The sequence below is a fragment of the Tiliqua scincoides genome, chromosome 3 (assembly GCF_035046505.1).
Source record: "Tiliqua scincoides isolate rTilSci1 chromosome 3, rTilSci1.hap2, whole genome shotgun sequence".
Lineage (NCBI taxonomy): Eukaryota > Metazoa > Chordata > Lepidosauria > Squamata > Scincidae > Tiliqua > Tiliqua scincoides.
Genome location: NC_089823.1, coordinates 115,266,413 through 115,285,811, shown reverse-complemented (window position 1 = coordinate 115,285,811; position 19,399 = coordinate 115,266,413). Strand labels below are relative to the sequence as shown.

Below are 19,399 nucleotides of genomic sequence, written 5' to 3'. Positions count from 1 at the left end.
CTTCTAAATCTCCAATATAGGTAAAGAATATATGTAGTGTTTAGATTTCTTCACTGCCTCTAATCATCCAAATTATACCAACTTCTAACTGCAGCACAGTAGTTAAGAGAAATCCTTGTTTTCCAAGTTCAGACTTGTACTGCATTACATAACACAGCTTTAAGGTCTGTTTGTTTATGGAAGTTTGATGTAAAAATGTGGAACCAGTTGGCAGAAATTCTGTTCCTCATATTGAAATTATGGTTCATTTACTGCCAAATCCTGAATGTCTTTATGATTTAAAAGAACACTTGTGGAGAAGAGTTTTGAAAACAATGCTTTATTTTTATCACTGTTGGGGGAATAAAGGGTGTGATGAGTCAGTGAATAAATCATGATTCCCCTTATATCTTTGCTCTTAAATTAAAGTGTATTTTTTTGTTTTTTAAACAAAAAATGCCTTTTAAAATTGTACCATATTTTGAAACTTAGCTAGCATCATCTTATGCCACTGACCGAAAAAGTTTTCACATTGTTACTGTTCCATTCTCTTTATACCCTGTTCCTAAAGTTATTTGAGAGCATGCTTGGTTGAAGCAACAGGACTTATACCTGTGTTAAGCCATTTCTGCCCAATGTTGCATATACACCATAGGCATCAAATGTGTACACCTGTGGGGTAGGCAAAAATGAGTTGTATTTAGGGCTGAGTTGTCAGTCATTCCATCTCAACAACCTGTTTCCACCGCTCCTTGCCCACTCAGTGCACCCTATGTTCCCAAAGTCTAACATGCTGTTGGACAGGATGCAACTCTTAAGCTAAGTAACTAGTTCTTGACACTTAGCAAGTGCTTCCATTTTCTAGAGATCTTTATCCAGAATCCAACTTTTAAGTTCTGCCTCCAACATGGAATCTGCTTTCTTTTGTACCTGTACTTTCCACAAAGAGCAACATTAGCATGTAAATAGTAGAGGTGACTGTGGTGTGATTTGCAGAAAATAAAGGCACTTTCCTACAGTCTAGGGCAGTGGTTCCCAAAGTTCTACTTGGACTTTGGGACCACAATAAGTCTTTACAGCAGCAGTTTTCAAACTCTCTAGGAGAGTTTGAACCTCTCTAAGTCCTTGCGGGGGCAGGGGGAAGGCAGCGGGGTGGGGTAAAGGCAGCGATGCAATCCCTAGGATTGTATCGCTAAGGAGGCTGCAGGGACTTGGCTGTATTTACCAGAGCCTCCTGAAGCCTCCTGGGGGGCGAGGAGCCCTGCACGACCGTCTGCAGGGCTCCCTGAAGCTGAAGAAGTGAAAGTGGAGCGATTGTGCTCCACTTCTGGTTTTGCGGAGGTGGGGCTCAATCGCTCCCCTTTCGCTTTCTAAGCTTTGGGGAGCCCTGCAGACGGTCGTGTAGGGCTCCCCGCACCCCCAGGAAGCTGCAGGAGGCTCTGGTAAGTATAGCCAAGCCCCTGCAGCCCCATGAGCAACGTGATCCTGGGGATCGCGTTGCTGCCTCCTTGTTGCCCCCACCCCCTTAAGGGGGTAGAGACCAGGGCCCTCAGGCTGGGGCATCGCAACACCCCAGTTTGAAAACCCCTGCTTTACAGGGATGGAAGGGCAGCAATGCAGTCTCCAGCATCATGCTGCTGCTGGGGCCTGAGGGAGGGTATTTATACTTGCATCATCAAGTGCCGGCCTCTGGTGGGTGTGGGGAACCATGCAGATGCCTCTGTAGGGCTTCTCAAGCCTATAAGTTGCTAAAAATTGTGATCAGAAACCACTTCCAGTTTGCGATCGTGAAATCGGAAGTGGTTTCCAATTGCACTTTTTAGCAGTTTACAGGTTTGGGGAGGCCTGTGGGGGCATCCGTGAAGCCACACATACTCCCGGAGGCTGGCACTTGCTGATATATGTATAAACGCCCCTCTGCCCCTGGCAGTGGCACAAACCTGGGGATCGCATCCCTGTCCCTCCCCTTAAGGGGCCAGAGACAAGTCCTTCCCTGGCTAGTAGGTCTCAACCCACTAGTTTTGGAATCACTGATCTGTGGCCCTTAGAAACACCCACTTGCATTTGGAAAATTCACCCATGGTTTGAAACATATTCAGAAAAGCATGCTGATATTCTTGATGATTCAGGTGGATTGTGGTTAACTTTATTCATGGAGTTCCGTTGCAAAGGAGGACAGCAATTGGTTTCCCCTGTTTCCCACACCAGTATATATCCTGATTTGAAATATGTGGGTTGGCTTTCAAATTACCTATAAAACCACATATGTAAGAACTTACATGAAACAATAATCAAGAACAGTAATCTGCAAATAAAAAGAAACAAAAATGAGTCTTTTGGCACCATTTGAAAACTAACAGCTTCAAGAACTTAAAGCCCTTGTCTTTGTCAGTGGTTTCAATATGTACAGCTTTTGGAGAGATTCAGAATGGATAAGAAAATTTATTGTTTTTTAGATTGTCTCTTTTGGAGAGTCAGTTATGTTTGGTAGAAGAACATTACTAAAATGTATAAGTTATTGTTAAAATTTGAGACAGAAGAGGAGCAGGTTGAGTACATGATACAATGGGCAAGAAATGTTGGTCATGAGATAACCATTGAGCAATGGGAGAGCTTGTGGATTAAAAGATTGAAATTTACTTTGAATGTAAACCTTAAAGAGAACTTTTATAAGATGATGTATAGATGGTATTTGACTCCAGGTAGATTGGCAAAAATGTATGAAAATGTGCCAAATAGATGTAGGAAATGTAAAAGACAAGAAGGAACGTTCTGTCACATGTGGTGAACTTGTACAAAAGTGAAAAATATTGGACTTTGATACACCAGCAAATGTAGTTGATATTGAAGGTAATTTTACAAATGAAACCAGAAGCCTTTTTGTTGGGAAAGCTGGGTGGCTTGATTCAGAAAGACTATGAAACTATGTTTTTATATATGACAACTGCTGCAAGAATACTGTATGCTAAATACTGGAAAGTTCCATAGATACCCATATTGGAAGAGTGGTGGTTAAAGGTATTGGATTTGGCAGAAACTTACAATTTTACTTAAAGATAAGTCAGTAAAATCTTTTATGGACAATTGGAAACCATTCATGAACTTCCTTCGTGTTGAGGAGAAAGTGGGCCGAGTAGTCTATGAATTTGATATTTGTGTTTTTTAAATTAGTATTTGATGAGTATTTTTCTATTTGTGTGGAATAGGTATTTTAGAATAGGTGTAGATTGTTAAAGTTTGTTAATTTTTTGTATGATTTTGTAGTAGAATAAGAAATGTCGTTTGAGATCTCCACATTTGCCGTATAACTTGTAATGTGTTTTTTTTAAGTTGTTGTTGTGTGTGTTTTGTGTTTGGTTTTAATAAAATTAAAAAGTATTAATAAAAATGGAAAAAAGAAGGGTGAAATTAAAAAAAACAACAACTTAAAGCCCACTCTATCAGAAGCAGATTATCTAAACATGAATAATGCTTGGATAAGTAAATTGAGGAGTAAAAAGGTATTCTTCTAGTACGGATGCTGAACATTCTATTCATCATTAAATCCAGACCATTCATCCAGTCTGCCTGGAACATTCCAGTTAGAGGCAGGGTGCAGTTCTTAAGAATTTGCCTATTCCAGAAGTAGCCATAACCCCCCTTGCAGTATCCTTGGAATGCTTTTGGATTTGTGTGTGCAGTTGCGTAGCTAGCGAGGGGTGGGGGGGCGGTCCACCCTAGGTACCAGCCTAGGGGCATCAGAAATGACCAAAATTGTGGTGGTTAGGAATAACCTCATCATGCTATATACCATTGGATGCAGAATTTACAGCAGAATGCAGTGAAACAAACTGGAGTGAAATATTTCCTTTCTATCAAAAGTTATGGCCAGAAATCAAAAATGCATGGAGCCCTATGGAAAGTAAAACTGGGCCACATTACACGTTTACTCACAAATAGGCGAACTTGCCTTAGTCCGTCGGAGAGGGCAGGCTGAGAGTAATGACATGGTCCCAATCCAATGAATGCAGCCCCAAAAAAGCACCCAAGAAGAAAGTCCCCCCTCTAAGCTGCGAATGTATTAAGCCCTATAGAAAGCGAAACTAAGACACATGGTCACATTTACCAGCTGTTACTCGCAGCTAAGCAACTGTACCTTGACTCATGGTCAAGTCAGACATAGGGGAATGCAAGGCTAGCAGCATGGTCCCAATCTAATGAAAGTGAAGCTAACAAATGCTCTAGAAGACAGCTTCCAATGAAAAGAATAAAACAGAGGCTTGAGCTGGTACGGTCAATTTTTTCTTCTCTTTTACACTTGTTAAGCCAGGTGGGTCCTGATAGTGATATGGTTTAAATATAAGTGCATTGAACTGGGCTCTTGGGAGGGCTGAAAATCTCCCTGATTTTTGTGTGGGGAAGGGTATTATTGCAGGCAGTGAAAATTCACTTGGTGAAACAGGGCTGGCTTCTCCTTATTTAATTTTCTGGCCATTATTATTATTCATATAATGTTGTGACTATTACTATTTCTCAGTCTCACCTACTTTACAGGGGTGTTGTGAGGGCAAAATAAGGGGAGGAACCATGCACACCACCCTGAACTCCTTAGAGGAAGGGTAGTATAAAAATGTGAATTATTAATTAACTAATTAATTGAGGGCGCAATCCTAACCCCTTATGTCAGTGCTTTCCAGCACTGACGTAAGGGCAATGCAGCTCTGAGGTAAGTGAACAAACATTCCCTTACTTTGAGGAGGCCTCCGTGAGTGGCATCCAACTGCAGGATGCAGCACATGTCCCATTGGCACCGCTATGTCAGTGCTGGAAAACACTGACATAAGGGGTTAGGATTTTGCCCTAAGTCATATGGGGATGACAAAAATTTTTGGACCCTGGGTGTTTAATGACCTAGCTATGCCACTATGTGAGTATAGTTCCAATTCCACTTCACATATTACACAATAGTTCTACTATGCATGCACCTTGCTATCTGCTCAAAATACATACATGTTACATTCTTCCAAACAATTGTTTGTTGCATTCTTGCTTTGTATTTAAACACATATTTAAAAAATAAAATATTTGAATTGGCCATAAATAGTTTAACACCACAGTCCTTGGCATATCTAAGCTTGTCAAGTTCAGTGGAACTTTCACCCAAGTCAGTATATATAGGATTGTAATCTAAAAATTAGATGGATTGTGCATGTTTAAATAAATAAATCCCAAACCCCCTCAAGCATATACACATTATAATGTATTTTATGTGTTATATATGGTAGTATATGAATCAGCCTTATCACAGTAGAAAGAATACAGTTTTCCCAGTTGCATCCCACTCAATATTTTTGATGTCCCTATTATTATTATTATTATTTTTTAATGACTATTGTTTGCTGCCTTTTGCAGTTTCAGCTGTTTGCTCCCCTTTGCTTTTGGCTGTAGTTTTTCTTGGCAGAATTCACATCATTTGTTCAGTCAAGAAAAGTAAAAACAGGACTAACAATACAACTTATACAATATCAATAAAATATTTTTATCTTGAGAATGGAGTACTTATTTTCTTAAAAGCTATGGACCGTTGTTAGGAAATTTTTGCTCATGGAACAGGGTATTTTAAGAAAGTACTACATTCATACATGTATGAATTTTTTATAGGGCAGGAAAATCTGACTTTTTCATCCCCTGGGTGATTTGGCACCCAATCCTATCCAACTTTTCAGCACTGGTGCAGCCTTGCCAATGGGGCATGTGCTGCACCTTGCCTTGGGTAAGCCGTCATGGAGGCCCCTTCAATGTAAGGGAATGTTTGTTCCCTTACCTTGGGGCTTCATTGTGGCTGCATCAGCACTGGAATTTTGGATAGGATTAGGCCCTTGGTTAAAGAAATTTGCACCTCTTGTGTTATAGTTTTACTGTTTTAGGTATGGAAGGTCAGTAAAAGCATCGTCTAAGAAAATGTGAAATAGGAGCAAAGAAGGAGGCATACCTGTTCATCATCAGAATGCAATACTGTGCAATACTGTGACTATCACACAGCCAATCAGACTTAACTGTGAGTTGCCATAGAGGGCAAACAAAGGTGACTTGGACTGAGTGCAATGCAGTACAAAAAGAGCTGTACTCACTCTGTTAGCTTTATGTGCCCTTGATAATGTCAAACCCAAATTTGAATCAACCCTAATTTGTTGTACCTGTTCCTGAAAGGAAGAAAGCAAATTAGAAAAAGTAATTCCAGAGCAGCAGCTAATCTGTGCTAAAAATGAAATAGGAGCCTTGCTACTACTTGAATAGATGTAGGTGTGGGGAGTCTGGCCACACAGCCACACTTTTTCCTTTTGAAAAAAAGAGCAATAAAAAAGCGGCTATCTTTGCAGAAGGGCCTAAATATGTTTGTGAAATGCACTTCCTGGTTTTGTGTCAACCTGAGCAGAATGGAGAATAAAACTCAAAATGTCCTTACATTATCAAAGTATACTGGGTCCCTGAATTTTGGACATCGGGCAGCCCAATCCTTTTTTTCTCTTAAAATTTATTGTTTTACATAAACAGAACAAAAACAAAAAAAAAGAGAATATAACATTGATACGTGCTTATGAATTGCTTAAAAAAAGGGGGGGGGGAAATATTTGTACATATACATGACCAGAGTATCTACATATCAGCACTTCATGTGGCTTATGTCATTATGTCAAGGAATGGCGTCCAGATATCCTCAAATAAATCCATATGCAGTTGACGCCAATAGGCCATTCGCTCCAATACTGATAAATGTAAAATATTGTTCATCCATTGGGCATATGTAGGTGGGCATCTCTCCTTCCAATGAAGTAATATGTCATGAGGGCACAGAGAGTCCACCTCAGTTGTCCAGGTGTGAGTCTCCAGATAATGGGTAGATAATTAAGAATTACATACATATCCATAAAATTTAAAGGTTGCTGTAGCACTACCTTTATAATATTAATTATTTCATCCCAAAAGCTTACAATAACGACATGACCACAACATATGTGTAAGTGTAACATTCAAACTCAAACATCTCCAATATCTAGGTTCCTTACTAAGTCCCTTAAGAAGTAGCCTCTGTGGTGTCCAATATATTCTAAAGAGTATTTTTTGCTGTATTAGGCATAATTTAAGATATATTGCCTGTATATTCTAAAGTGCCACAGCCCATTGCTCATCCAGGATAGGACATTTCAATTCAGAGTTCCATTTAATTCGAAGTAAATGTGTATCAAACTTAGTACACGACATTAGATATTTATAAACAAATAACCCCTGCTAATTGGATAAGAGGCACTTTTTCAAGTGGGTGCTCCTCTTTTTAGCAGGGGGAGAGTAACTGGCCCACCTCACCCCAGCAGTTTCTTTTCTAGTGGCTGTCTGCTGGTGTTGCATCTTTTTAGACTGTGAGCCCTTTTGGGACAGGGAGCCCTTAGTTATTTGATTTTTCTCTGTAAACCGCTTTGTGAACTTTTAGTAGAGAAGCGGTATATAAATACTGTTAATAATAATAATAATAATAATACTGGCTTCTTCATATCAACAGACTGCATAAGTACGTCTAGAAGTGTAGGAGTTTGTGAAACAGATAATGCAGAGGGACCAAATTTAGAAACTAATAAATGTTGCAACTGTAAATATTGCCAGCTAGCAGACTTTGGAAGGTGATACTGTTCGCTAAGTCTATCAAATGAAAAAAATTCCTGATCAATAAGTTGATCTAATGTAAAAATTGCCGTATCAGTCCAGCTCCTCCATAAAAAAGATTCCCTATTAATCTCTAAAGTTGGATTCATCCATAACGTTAATCTACAGCGGGAATAGGGATCAAATTCAAACTTCCGTGCCATCATATTCCAAATATACCTTGCTGAGATTACTGTCACAAGTACTTGTCGATTATTAACATGTTTAGACCCCAATGCTACCCATTTACACAATGGAGCTAACACAGAAATTTCTAACACCACCCATTGTGGTATTTCACTCTGCTGATTATTCCATCTATTACAGAAAGTTAGCAAGTATGCAAAATGGTACAGATTAAGGTCCCCCCCGAATGCCTCCCTCCTTATGTGACAATTGCATCTGTTTTAATGAAATCCTTGGTGATGAAGAACCCCATAAAAACTTCCTAAACAAAGTATAGAACTTATTAAAATAACTTTGTGGTGTATATATAAGAAAATTGCACGTAGTACATATATAATACGAGGAATAATATTCATTTTTAAAGTATTCACTTTTCCCCATAGAGACAGATTTAGGGATACCCATTTATCAAGATCCAATGAGATATCAAGTATCAGCTTATCAAAATTCAATTTAATCATCTGCTTGACATCTCTGGGAATAAGAATTCCCAAATACTTAATAAACTCAGGACACAACCTAAAATTCCATACACTAAATATATCTTGCAAAATACTGTCTCCAAGAGGCAATACTTTGGATTTGCTCCAATTAAAAGTGTAACCAGAAATATTACCAAAAATGTTAATGAGTTTCAGTAATTCAGGTATAGACATAAGGGGGTCTGCAATAAATAACAATATATCATCAGCATACAAAACAATCTTAAATTCACTATTATGTTTAACTCCTTGAATTCTGGAGTTTTGCCAAATTGCACAGGCAAGAGGCTCTAAACAGAGATTAAAAATTAGATGAAAGAGTGGACAACCCTGCCTGGTTCCTTTACCCAAATATATTTTGGGAGATATACAACCATTTGTTATTATTTGTGATGTGGGCCGAGAGTATAAAATCTGAACCCATTGTAAAAACTCTTGAGGTATTCCAAATTTTGTGAGGCTAGATAGAATAAATTGCCATTGAACCCGGTCAAAAGCCTTCTCAGCGTCCAGTGAGATAATAGCAGACTAATGGGTTTTTTTTTAATTCCAAAGTAATCAGATCTACTACTAATCTTAGGTTATCAGCCCCTTGTCGACCATGTATAAATCCAACCTGATCAGGATGTACAAGTATTTTGATAACTTGCTGCAATCTACTAGCCAGCACCATAGATAGAATTTTGGCATCCACATTCATTAACGATATAGGATGGTAATTAGCACAGTCAGTGTGATCCTTATCTGGTTTTGGAATGAGTTTAATATAGGCTTCTGCTATAGAAGGAGGTATTATACCTGATGCAAAAATCTCATTATAAAATAAAAATAACCGTGGGACTAAAACATCAGAAAACGTCCTGTACCATTCCACAGGGAATCCGTCAGGCCCTGGCGTTTTAATTTCCTCCAAATTAATTGGTTCAGCCAAGATTTGTTGTTGGTCCACACTTAACCCAGGCAGCTTCACTTCTAAAAAAAAAGGATTCTATATCCTCATTCAAAGGTTCCCTGTCGCATTCATATAACTTAGAATAGAATTTGAAAAATTGTTCATTTATTCCTTTAGGATTAGAACAAAGATTACCATCCTCATCCTGTATAATAGGAATATGTTTGTTAAGACCTTGCTGCTTTAGTCGATGAAATAAAATCTTACCAGATCTCTCGCCACTCTCCCAGTATGTCTGACGTAAACAAATCGTTGCACATTTCACCTTCTCGGAAATTATCTCCTCCAATTCAGTTTTCACTTTTTGTAATTGAGCATAAGTATCAGGTGAAGGCAGTGTAGCCAACCGGCGAATTAGATATTGCAATTTGCTTTTTAATGTCTCCTCTCGCATTGTCTTTAATTTTTTCTTACAGGAAGAATAGGAAATAATTTTACCTCTCAATGTTCTTATATGCCTCCTACAAAGAAACTTGTGATGAAACACTTCCTTCATTAAATTCAAAAAATTCTTTAGTTTCATTATTTATCAAACATTTGAAGCTTTCATCATTTAATGAGGATATATCTAAACGCCATGGTTTAAATACCTTAGTTTCAGCTGAAATTGTGAAGGATATCAAAACTGGGGAGTGGTCTGATAAAACAGCAAGGTCAATATCAGTTTGCATAATCTTAGATAGAAAGGACTTGAATACCGAAAAATAATCTATTCTAGAACAGGTATGATGGACCAGGGAAACAAATATATAGTCTCCATCTAAAGGATGCAGTGCACGCCATGGGTCAATCAGACCTAAATCTTCCATATATATTTTAAGTGTTGACCTAACTTTAGTATTTATTCTAAAAGAGGCGGAGCTTCTGTCAAGATAAGGATCTGTGACTTCATTAAAATCTCCAGCACATATCACATGATGATAATCTATATTGATCAGGTGACTAAAACATTTATGAAACACCTATGGATTATTATTATTATTATTATTATTTTAATTTATTTATACCCCGCCTTTTTGCCCAACGGGCACACAAGGTGGCTTACAAACAATTTAAAGTACAACATTAAAAACAATCATTAAAACTTTTTTTTTTTAAATCTTGGTAAAAGCAGGGCTTTTTTTCTAATGGAACGCGGGGGGACGGAGTTTTTTCAGGGGCCCCTCCCCTTCGGAGGCATTCGGGGGGGAGCAAAACAGAGGCATTTGCTGGGTGGGTGCTGGGGGGTGCAGGGTGGCTGGCGTCTGGCCTTTGCCTGACCGCACAACGACCCCCTCCTGCCCCATCTCCAAACTCTCGCCTGAGCCCAGCCATCCTCCCTTTCTCCCCGCGCTCTGCTTCCCTGCGCAGCTTCCAAGCCGGTGGAGGGCGTGGGGGACATGTGCCGACACTGAGGAGGAGGACGGACAGCCAGCCAGCCAGGGAGACGGGCTGCGGCACCCACGGAACGCCCAGGTACTGGCTTGGCGGAGGAGGAGGGGACGGAAGCTGGCTGGTGCACCCCCCGTGACAATCTGCAGCACGAGCCTAGGCGTGTCTACTCAGAAGTAAGTCTCATTGTGCTCAATGGGGCTTGCTCCTGGGAAAGAGTGCATAGCCTTGCAGCCTGAGAGCCCAAGCCTATACATGTCTACTCAGAAGTAAGTTCCATTGTGTTCAATGGGGCTTACTCCCAGGAAAGTGTCATAGCCTTGCAGCCTGAGTAGACAGGCAGAGGAGGGCCTCTGAGGCTGCAGTCCTCTCCACACCTTCCTGGGAGGAAGCCCCACTGTCTCTAGTGGGAATGACTTCTGAGTAGACAGGCACAGGATTGGGCCCTGAGGCTGCCATCCTATCCATAGTAAGCCCCATTCACTAAAGTGGACTTCTGAGTAGACACGCATAGGATTGGGCTCTTAGGCTGCAATCCTAGGCACTATCCTGGGAGTAAGTTCCATTGACTAGAACAAGACTTACTTCAGAGTTGACATACCTAGAATTGGGCTCTTAATCCTGGCAGAGATATATATCTGCACCCGTTTTCACATGCTAAGGGCAGGTGAAAAGGGATTCTACATGTGTACAACATGCTGTCCAGCCTTGCCAGAGATCCTCCTCATCCTTCCCCCACAAGCATGCCCTCCGCCAGCCAGCGTTTGCAGCTCCTCTCCAGCAATGCACAGCAGCTGCTCAGGGCAGCAGAGAACATACAATTGCATGCCAAGCGCCTTCCCAAAGACACAGAGTATTCTGATACCTGAATTAGACCATATTTAATCCCTTGTTTGCAAACATAGCTGTTTCTACGTATGTGCACCTAAGGACCCCTCTCATGTAAGAATTCCTTTTTTATTCTTACTCCCACAGTTGCTTAGAGTAATTTTACTACATGGAACTCATGTAAGCCATTTTTCAGAATCCATTCACTGCTTCCTCTCCTCGAAGTAGTGCCACACTACATACTACACGCTACAAGTGCACCTGTACAGTATTTTTCCCCACATGTAGAAAAAGTAGTTAGGGGAAAGGGGATGTGGAGATTGACAGCCCAGTCCTATGCATGTCTACTCAGAAGTAAGTTCATCTTTAGGGGGGAAGCACATAAAAATATTTTATTTCTCCAATAAAAAATGGTTAAATAAATAAATAAATAAAATAAAAGAGTAACAAGTTGTAAGTTCCTGCACCTTTTCTTTTACAAAAAAAGCACTGGGTAAAAGTAAAAGTTTATCTTGGTAAAAGTAAAATTGTAAAATGTTAAAATGCTGTGGGAAGTCTGTGGTGGGGAGGAAGGGGGAAGAGGGGGGAGAAGAAATGGAATATTCATTGAAGTAAAGAAAGATATGTAGAAATGTAATGATTGAAATGAAAGTTGATGATTTGGATCTACTGAAGTTATAATGTATTGTGAAACTTCAATAAAATTCCTTAAAAAAAACAAAACAATCATTAAAACAATTTACAATAACTAAAAATCTAAAAACAAACCAACCCCGTGGATTCTCGTATAAAAAGCAAGAACGCCAGCCAGCCTGTCAACAATTAAAAGCTTTTTGAAATAAAAAGGTCTTCAGTCCACGCCAAAATGTTAGCAACGAGGGAACAGTTCTCAATTCTAAGGAGAGGGTTTTCCACAGTTCGGGGGCCACCACCGAGAAGGCCCTCTTCCTGGCCGCCACCCCTCTCACATCTCTTAGTGATGGCACAGTCAAAAGGGCCCCCCCCCCAGATGATCTAAGAGCACGGGCAGGATTGTAGGAAAGGAGGCGGTCCCTCAAATACCCTGGACCTGAGCCATAAAGGGCTTTAAAAGTCAAAACTTCAAATTAAAACCATATATCTTGATAATCGTGAATGTTACACCTTGCTACTTGACCACTAATATTATATATCTATCTTCTGCATCTGCTATGAACTGAGAGACTTAAAGTGTTACACATCAATGAATCAAAATAGCCACACCTCTTGAGCTTGTAGAATCACCTGCAAGATAAGCCTCACCCACCCATTTGTGAGTTAAGAGGTTTTCCTCTCCAGGCAAAAGATGTGTGTCTTGGAGTAACACAATTCCTGGTTTCATTTCCCTAAGCCTGGAAAGTACTTTCCGACATTTATGTGTATCTCTAATGCCCTTCATGTTCCATGAGATCATTCTAAACGTACCTACCGCAGACACTCGCCTATAAGTCAACCCCACAGATAAGTCGAGGGCAAGTTTTGAGCCAACAATCATGGAATTTTCTATGACTCTCAGATAAGTCGGGGGTTAAACTTAGGGGGGTGTCTGACTATAGTTTTGTCTGATTTGACCAGAGTCCAGATCCTGAAAAATAACCTGCCACTAATTGTTATCTAAGAACTGTAGTCTCTAATTTATTAAAAACATAGTAAAAGATCATAGTATACATTTTTATTCTTTTTTAAATTTTGGTCACCACCTTTTTTTGTAAACACTATCAGAGTAAGTGCACTGTAAACTACATACCAGTAAAACAGTGGTTCCCAACCTGGTATTCATGTACTCCCAGGGACACTCAACAGGACCTTTAGGGGTACTTGAAAAAGAATGGAATAATGGCAGAAAAAAGCAGGTCATGCTCCAGAATGCCTTGCAAGGATCAGCAAGGCAGGAAAGGAGGTAGCTAGTTGGCTGTGAAAGCCCCACCATTAGCTGGTTTTTGGTCATCAATTCATGTATGAACCAGTGATTGAAAACCAGCACAGTAAGAAAGTTGAAACATAATATGGAAAGTGATGAATCACCCAGAATTTCTCAGCACACTTCTGGTGCAAAACAGTGCAAAGGCAGTTCTTCAAACAGATGAAAAGAGAAAATATGTGATGAATACTTGAAGTCTGGGCTTTCATATGGAGGAGATGAAGGCTTATATTATAAATTACAAACATTTTGCTAATATGAAGGGTACAATTTATGGAAATGGGCTGCCAAGGGATATGCAAGTGAAAAAGGTTGGGAACCACTGCAGGAGAACCTTTAAGGTGTCTGGTGTGTTAAGCCAAAAGCTCTACATACAACATACAACCCATAACACTTAACTGAGAGTGTGCAATTCAATTTACAGCAGAGAGATGAAATATTTGCAACCCTTTTTACTCAGAGATAGACCCACTGCTTTCCATGGGTGTTATTCTTAAATAATGGTGCACTGAATTGTAGCCTGGAAAGGAGGATCCCATCCTAATGTTTAAAAAAACAGACCTGCTTTGCAAGCATTTGCAAAGCAGAACCAGGCTGCAGCAGAAGGAAGGAGAATAAAAGGTTAATTTTGGCTGGAATGTCCCAGGAAAATACTATAGCAACTAATGAGGTGCCTGCCTGAGCTTTGCTGAGCTGAGCAGAGAAACTGTTCAGAGTTGAAAGGCTCTGCCCTCTGATTGATCTGAGATAAGGCAAAGTGATAGTTTGAGCTTGATTACTTGGCAAAAATTTCACGTACTATATGTGAGTATCTGTGGTAAGTATTGTAATATCATTGATATAATCTATCTTGGAGTTGTCCCTAGTATTATTGTATAATAATAATTTTTAAAAATTGTTCTCATTCATATTGGTACATACAAAGTTAATATCCAGGCCTGCATGAAAATATACTGTTCCAAAAAAAAAAGAACCTGCAAATTACTCTGATCGCTATAATAAACTTCATATTAAAAATGTAACAAAAAGAAAAAACCCATGTGTGTACAAAAAAAAGAAAGAAAAACTCCAAAAATAAAACCCAATAATGCACCACCACCCAATGCACTGAGAACGGCTGCCACTGGACCCTGCGCGCCCCAGCCTACCGCGGGAGGCACCTCGGGAGAAGGGAACTTTCATTCCCTTCTCCTGGGTAAGGGAAGCAGCCCCACAAAGGGGCTACTCACTTTACCTTTGGTCGGTGGTAAGGTAAAGGCACTTGTGTAGGGTGCGGAGCCCTCCACGAGCGCCTTGGATCCTGCAGAGCGGAGGTCTGTGGACCCACCTCCCTCCCTCTCCCAGGCACGCATTCAGCCCGCCCCCTCCCTACGTCACACCTCCACATCACACCTCCCCCCACCCTCACTCCGCCCCCTGTCGGCCTCCCCCCTCCCCGGAACACCTTGCCCCCGCTTACCACGCCGTGGCTTGGCGGTCCTGAAGACTGCTGAACCACAAAGGCTGGGCGACCACCCCGCGCTAGCCCAGCACCGGCCAGCGTGGACTAGCAAGGGCGGGAACCTGGTGGAGAGGCTCGCAAACGTACGGCGTATTTGCAACAATGGTCAGCAGCAAGGAGCCATGCCACTGAGCACAGGATTGGGCTCTGAGTTATAAAGAGCTGTGTTAGCACTTTCGCACAGACGCAGTCTGCCCGTTATAGTGTTTTTACACAGGTGCGATAGCACTGGGCGGACAGGTGCTGGCTGTTTCAACAAAGATGCCGTTCCAATTTCTGGACAGATCTTTGGAATGCAACATTTACTTATATCGGGGGTGTAATGTTTGTTGTATTGATGACCAATTGCAAACAAATAGTTTAGTATCAACACTTGTGAAAACATGCTTGAGAATAAAAGGAACATTTTTAAATTTTAGGAATTTGAGAGAAGCAAGAGAGAATGCTGTGACTGAAAAAGAAAGAGCTATTGCTGCTGAAAAAGATGCATTAGGAAAAAACGAACAGCTTCTAGAACAGTAAGTACTTCCTTTCGTATATATTTAAAAAGAATAGATTTAAACATCTGTATAAGAAATGCTGAGATAGCTTCCCAAAAAAAATACATTAACAACTGATTCTAGTTGCTCAAAATGACCACTGGAATTTTGATTTACTGATGAGATTCTGATAAACTGAAAGAACCAGTACAATTGATTGGTGTGAATGACAGAAAAACTAAATGGATTTTTTCTTTTTTCTTTCGGTTCTAAAACTTTGGAGAAAAACCTAAACATCTCAATAAAAGCTTGAGTACAGGCGTACTCCCTTATCCACGTGGGTTCCGTTCTGGAACGCCCCCCCCCCCCGATACCTGAAACCATGGATATGGGTGAACACCTGTCTCCGCAGTCCAGGGGCCACTCCCCACCCTCTGCTAGCTTCCAGAGGAGAGTTTGAGCTTAGTAGAGACCAGGGACATCTGTCCCTGGCCTTTGCTGGGCTCGGATTAAGCTATATAGCTCAAATCACCTGACTTCTGGTTTCCTCTGTGAAATTAGAAGTGACGTTTTTAATGCCTTATAAGGCATTGAAAACATTACTCATTGAAAGTGTCACTTCTGCTTTCACAGAGGAAACCAGAAGTCACATGATTTGAGTTATATGGCTCAGTCTGACCCCAGCAGAGGCCAGGGACATCTGTTGAGGTCAGACTCCCCCTGCCTCTGCAGGGGACACTTCTGGGGTTATGCATGCTGAGGGGGCCCGGACACAATCCGCGGATAACTGAATCTGTGGATACGAGATCCATGGATATGCACCCCCCTGTACTAGTTGTCTATTTTAGCATCTTGAATACATTAGTAGAGATTAGAGATTTGCTAAGCTTTGAAAATACTTTCTTTTATGGGTCATATGGAATGTTTTGCAATTCAGCTATTAATTTGTATCCATAACTGCTAACTCCGTGTCCTTCCCTTTAGTCCTTTACTCACTCTGTTTCATGGCTCCCTGTTCTTTGTTTCTCCAATTTCAGAGGCAAAACTTGCTGCATTCATAAAGCAGTTATACTAGTGTGAAAATAGAATTCGTGATATAGTTTTAGAAATGTAACTGTAGTCAGGCTTTTGAACATATCTGTTCCCAAAAGGACATGGCAATCTTGACTGACTGTTAATCACGTTCATACTTGTGGTAATTTCCTAAGATTGTAAGTGGCAAGAGAAAAGTACAACAGTTTTCATTAGTGACAAACACTGCTTGACTTTGGATGTGGGATTATAAACCCATTTGCAAATTTTGAGTAAAATATTGTGATAGTTTTGTGCTTATGGGAAAACTTTTAAAATCCTTCTATGAGTAAAACATAATCTCAGGCTGCAATCCTATGCACACGTTCCTGGGAGTACTTATTTCTGAGTAGCTGTGCATAGGATTGTGCTGTCAGGCATGTATTTCATGTCTGCCCTCTTCATAGGATGCAGCATCCTGTCTGCATTGTCTTTTCTTGAATGTGTATATAAAACAACAGTGTAAGAAAGCACAGGTAAGTACAGATAAAGACAGACAAGTCAAGTATGAAATTTAATGTATTAGTAAACTGTGCCCCCTAGCTATTTTACTTGAAATCAACATTGGAATTAAATTTGCTTGAAACAGGATTTATCAGGAGGGACTACTCTAGCATCTCAGATTGAGGAGATGTTCTTATTCATAAAATGATTGCTTCGGTCATCTTGCCACTAAACAAAGTGTGTGTGTGTGTGTGTGTGTGTGTGTGTGTGTTAACCTCACAAAATATGTGTGTGTGTAATTATTTTGATTAAGTACATTCAGTGCCCAATCATTTGCCTTTATTTACAGTGTGGTTTATTCATGCACAACATGAACCCTTGTGGAAAATAAAGCTAGTTGGCAAACTTTTTCTTGTTATATTTTGTATCTTTTTTTAAAAGTACTTTGGAAACTTTTTCATATACTACTGTCAAAATGTAGGTATTAGGTATTGGCAACCTTCAGTCTCGAAAGACTATGGTATCGCGCTCTGAAAGGTGGTTCTGGCACAGCGTCTAGTGTGGCTGAAAAGGCCAATCTGGGAGTGACAATCCCTTCCACACCAGGAGCAAGTGCAGTCTGTCCCTGGTCTGTCTCCCTGGCTATGGGCCTTCCTTCTTTGCCTCTTAGCCTCAGACTGTTGGCAAAGTGTCTCTTCAAACTGGGAAGGGCCATGCTGCACAGCCTGCCTCCAAGCGGGCCGCTCAGAGGCCAGGGTTTCCCACTTGTTGAGGTCCATCCCTAAGGCCTTCAGATCCCTCTTGCAGATGTCCTTGTATCGCAGCTGTGGTCTACCTGTAGGGCGCTTTCCTTGCACGAGTTCTCCATAGAGGAGATCCTTTGGGATCCGACCATCATCCATTCTCACGACATGACCAAGCCAACGCAGGCGTCTCTGTTTCAGCAGTGAATACATGCTAGGGATTCCAGCACGTTCCAGGACTGTGTTGTTTGGAACTTTGTCCTGCCAGGTGATGCCGAGGATGCGTCGGAGGCAGCGCATGTGGAAAGCGCTCAGTTTCCTCTCCTGTTGTGAGCGAAGAGTCCATGACTCACTGCAGTACAGAAGTGTACTCAGGACGCAAGCTCTGTAGACCTGGATCTTGGTATGTTCCGTCAGCTTCTTGTTGGACCAGACTCTCTTTGTGAGTCTGGAAAACGTGGTAGCTGCTTTACCGATGCGCTTGTTTAGCTCGGTATCGAGAGAAAGAGTGTCAGAGATCGTTGAGCCAAGGTACACAAAGTCATGGACAACCTCCAGTTCATGCTCAGAGATTGTAATGCAGGGAAGTGAGTCCACATCCTGAACCATGACCTGTGTTTTCTTCAGGCTGATTGTCAGTCCAAAATCTTGGCAGGCCTTGCTAAAACGATCCATGAGCTGCTGGAGATCTTTGGCAGAGTGGGTAGTGACAGCTGCATCGTTGGCAAAGAGGAAGTCACGCAGACATTTCAGCTGGACTTTGGATTTTGCTCTCAGTCTGTGGGAAGTGAAAGAATTACTCACTACTGTGGGAAGTGAAAGAATTTTGTCCCTGCAGCTCCAGTCATCAGCAGGACCTGTCACTCTCATCAGTGCTTATGCACCGACTCTGTCGTCTCCAGCAGAAGCCAAAGACAAATTCTATGATGACCTGGCCACCACTGTCAAGAAAATCCCTGTAAAAGAGCCATTGTTCATCCTCGGCGATTTCAGTGCTAGAGTTGGTGCTGATAACAGTTCATGGCCCACTTGCTTAGGTCAGTTTGGCACTGGGAGGATGAACGAAAATGGCCAACGCCTGCTAGAGTTTTGCTGTCATCACGGTCTCTGTGTCAGCAACACGTTCTTCAACACAAAGCCCCAACATAGAGTCTCTTGGAGACATCCAAGATCAAAGCACTGGCACCAGATCGACCTGATCCTCACCAGACGCTCCAGCCTTCCCAGCATCAAGATCACACGCAGTTATCATGGTGCTGCCTGCGACACTGACCACTCCCTGGTGTGCAGCAGAGTGAAACTGCAAACAAAGTGACTGTATCACACGAAAAAGGAAGGAAGACCTCGCATTGATACCAGCAAGACCCGGGATCAGAGAAAAGTGGAGGAATTTGCACAAGCGCTTGAGGAATCTCTTCCAGGCCCGGCCGACGCAAACGCATCCAACAGATGGGAACATTTCAAGAATACTGTTTACAACACCGCCTTGTCCATATTCGGCAAGAAGACCAACAAGGCGGCAGACTGGTTTGAAGCCCACTCTGAGGAGTTGACACCAGTCATTGATGTAAAGAGGAGAGCTCAAGCAGCATACAAGGCCTGTCCCAGTGAGCGCAACCTGCAGGTCCTCCGAACTGCTCGCAGCAAAGTCCAACAAACTGCCAGGAGATGTGCTAACGACTACTGGCTCCAGCTCTGTTCCGAGATACAGATAGCAGCTGACACGGGCAACATCAAGGGGATGTAT

The 19,399-nt window shown here is 41.4% G+C and overlaps 1 protein-coding gene across 4 annotated transcripts in view; it reads left to right on the top strand.

Moving 5' to 3' along the window:
• The window catches only part of PIBF1 (progesterone immunomodulatory binding factor 1), a 144,079-nt gene that overhangs the window by 29,150 nt on the left and 95,530 nt on the right, over nt 1-19,399 (top strand). For all 4 annotated transcript variants that reach the window (XM_066620022.1, XM_066620021.1, XM_066620020.1 and 1 more), the window contains exon 10: nt 15,335-15,433. In XM_066620022.1, the coding sequence (XP_066476119.1) occupies nt 15,335-15,433 (99 nt within the window). The remainder of the gene's footprint in view (nt 1-15,334; nt 15,434-19,399) is intronic.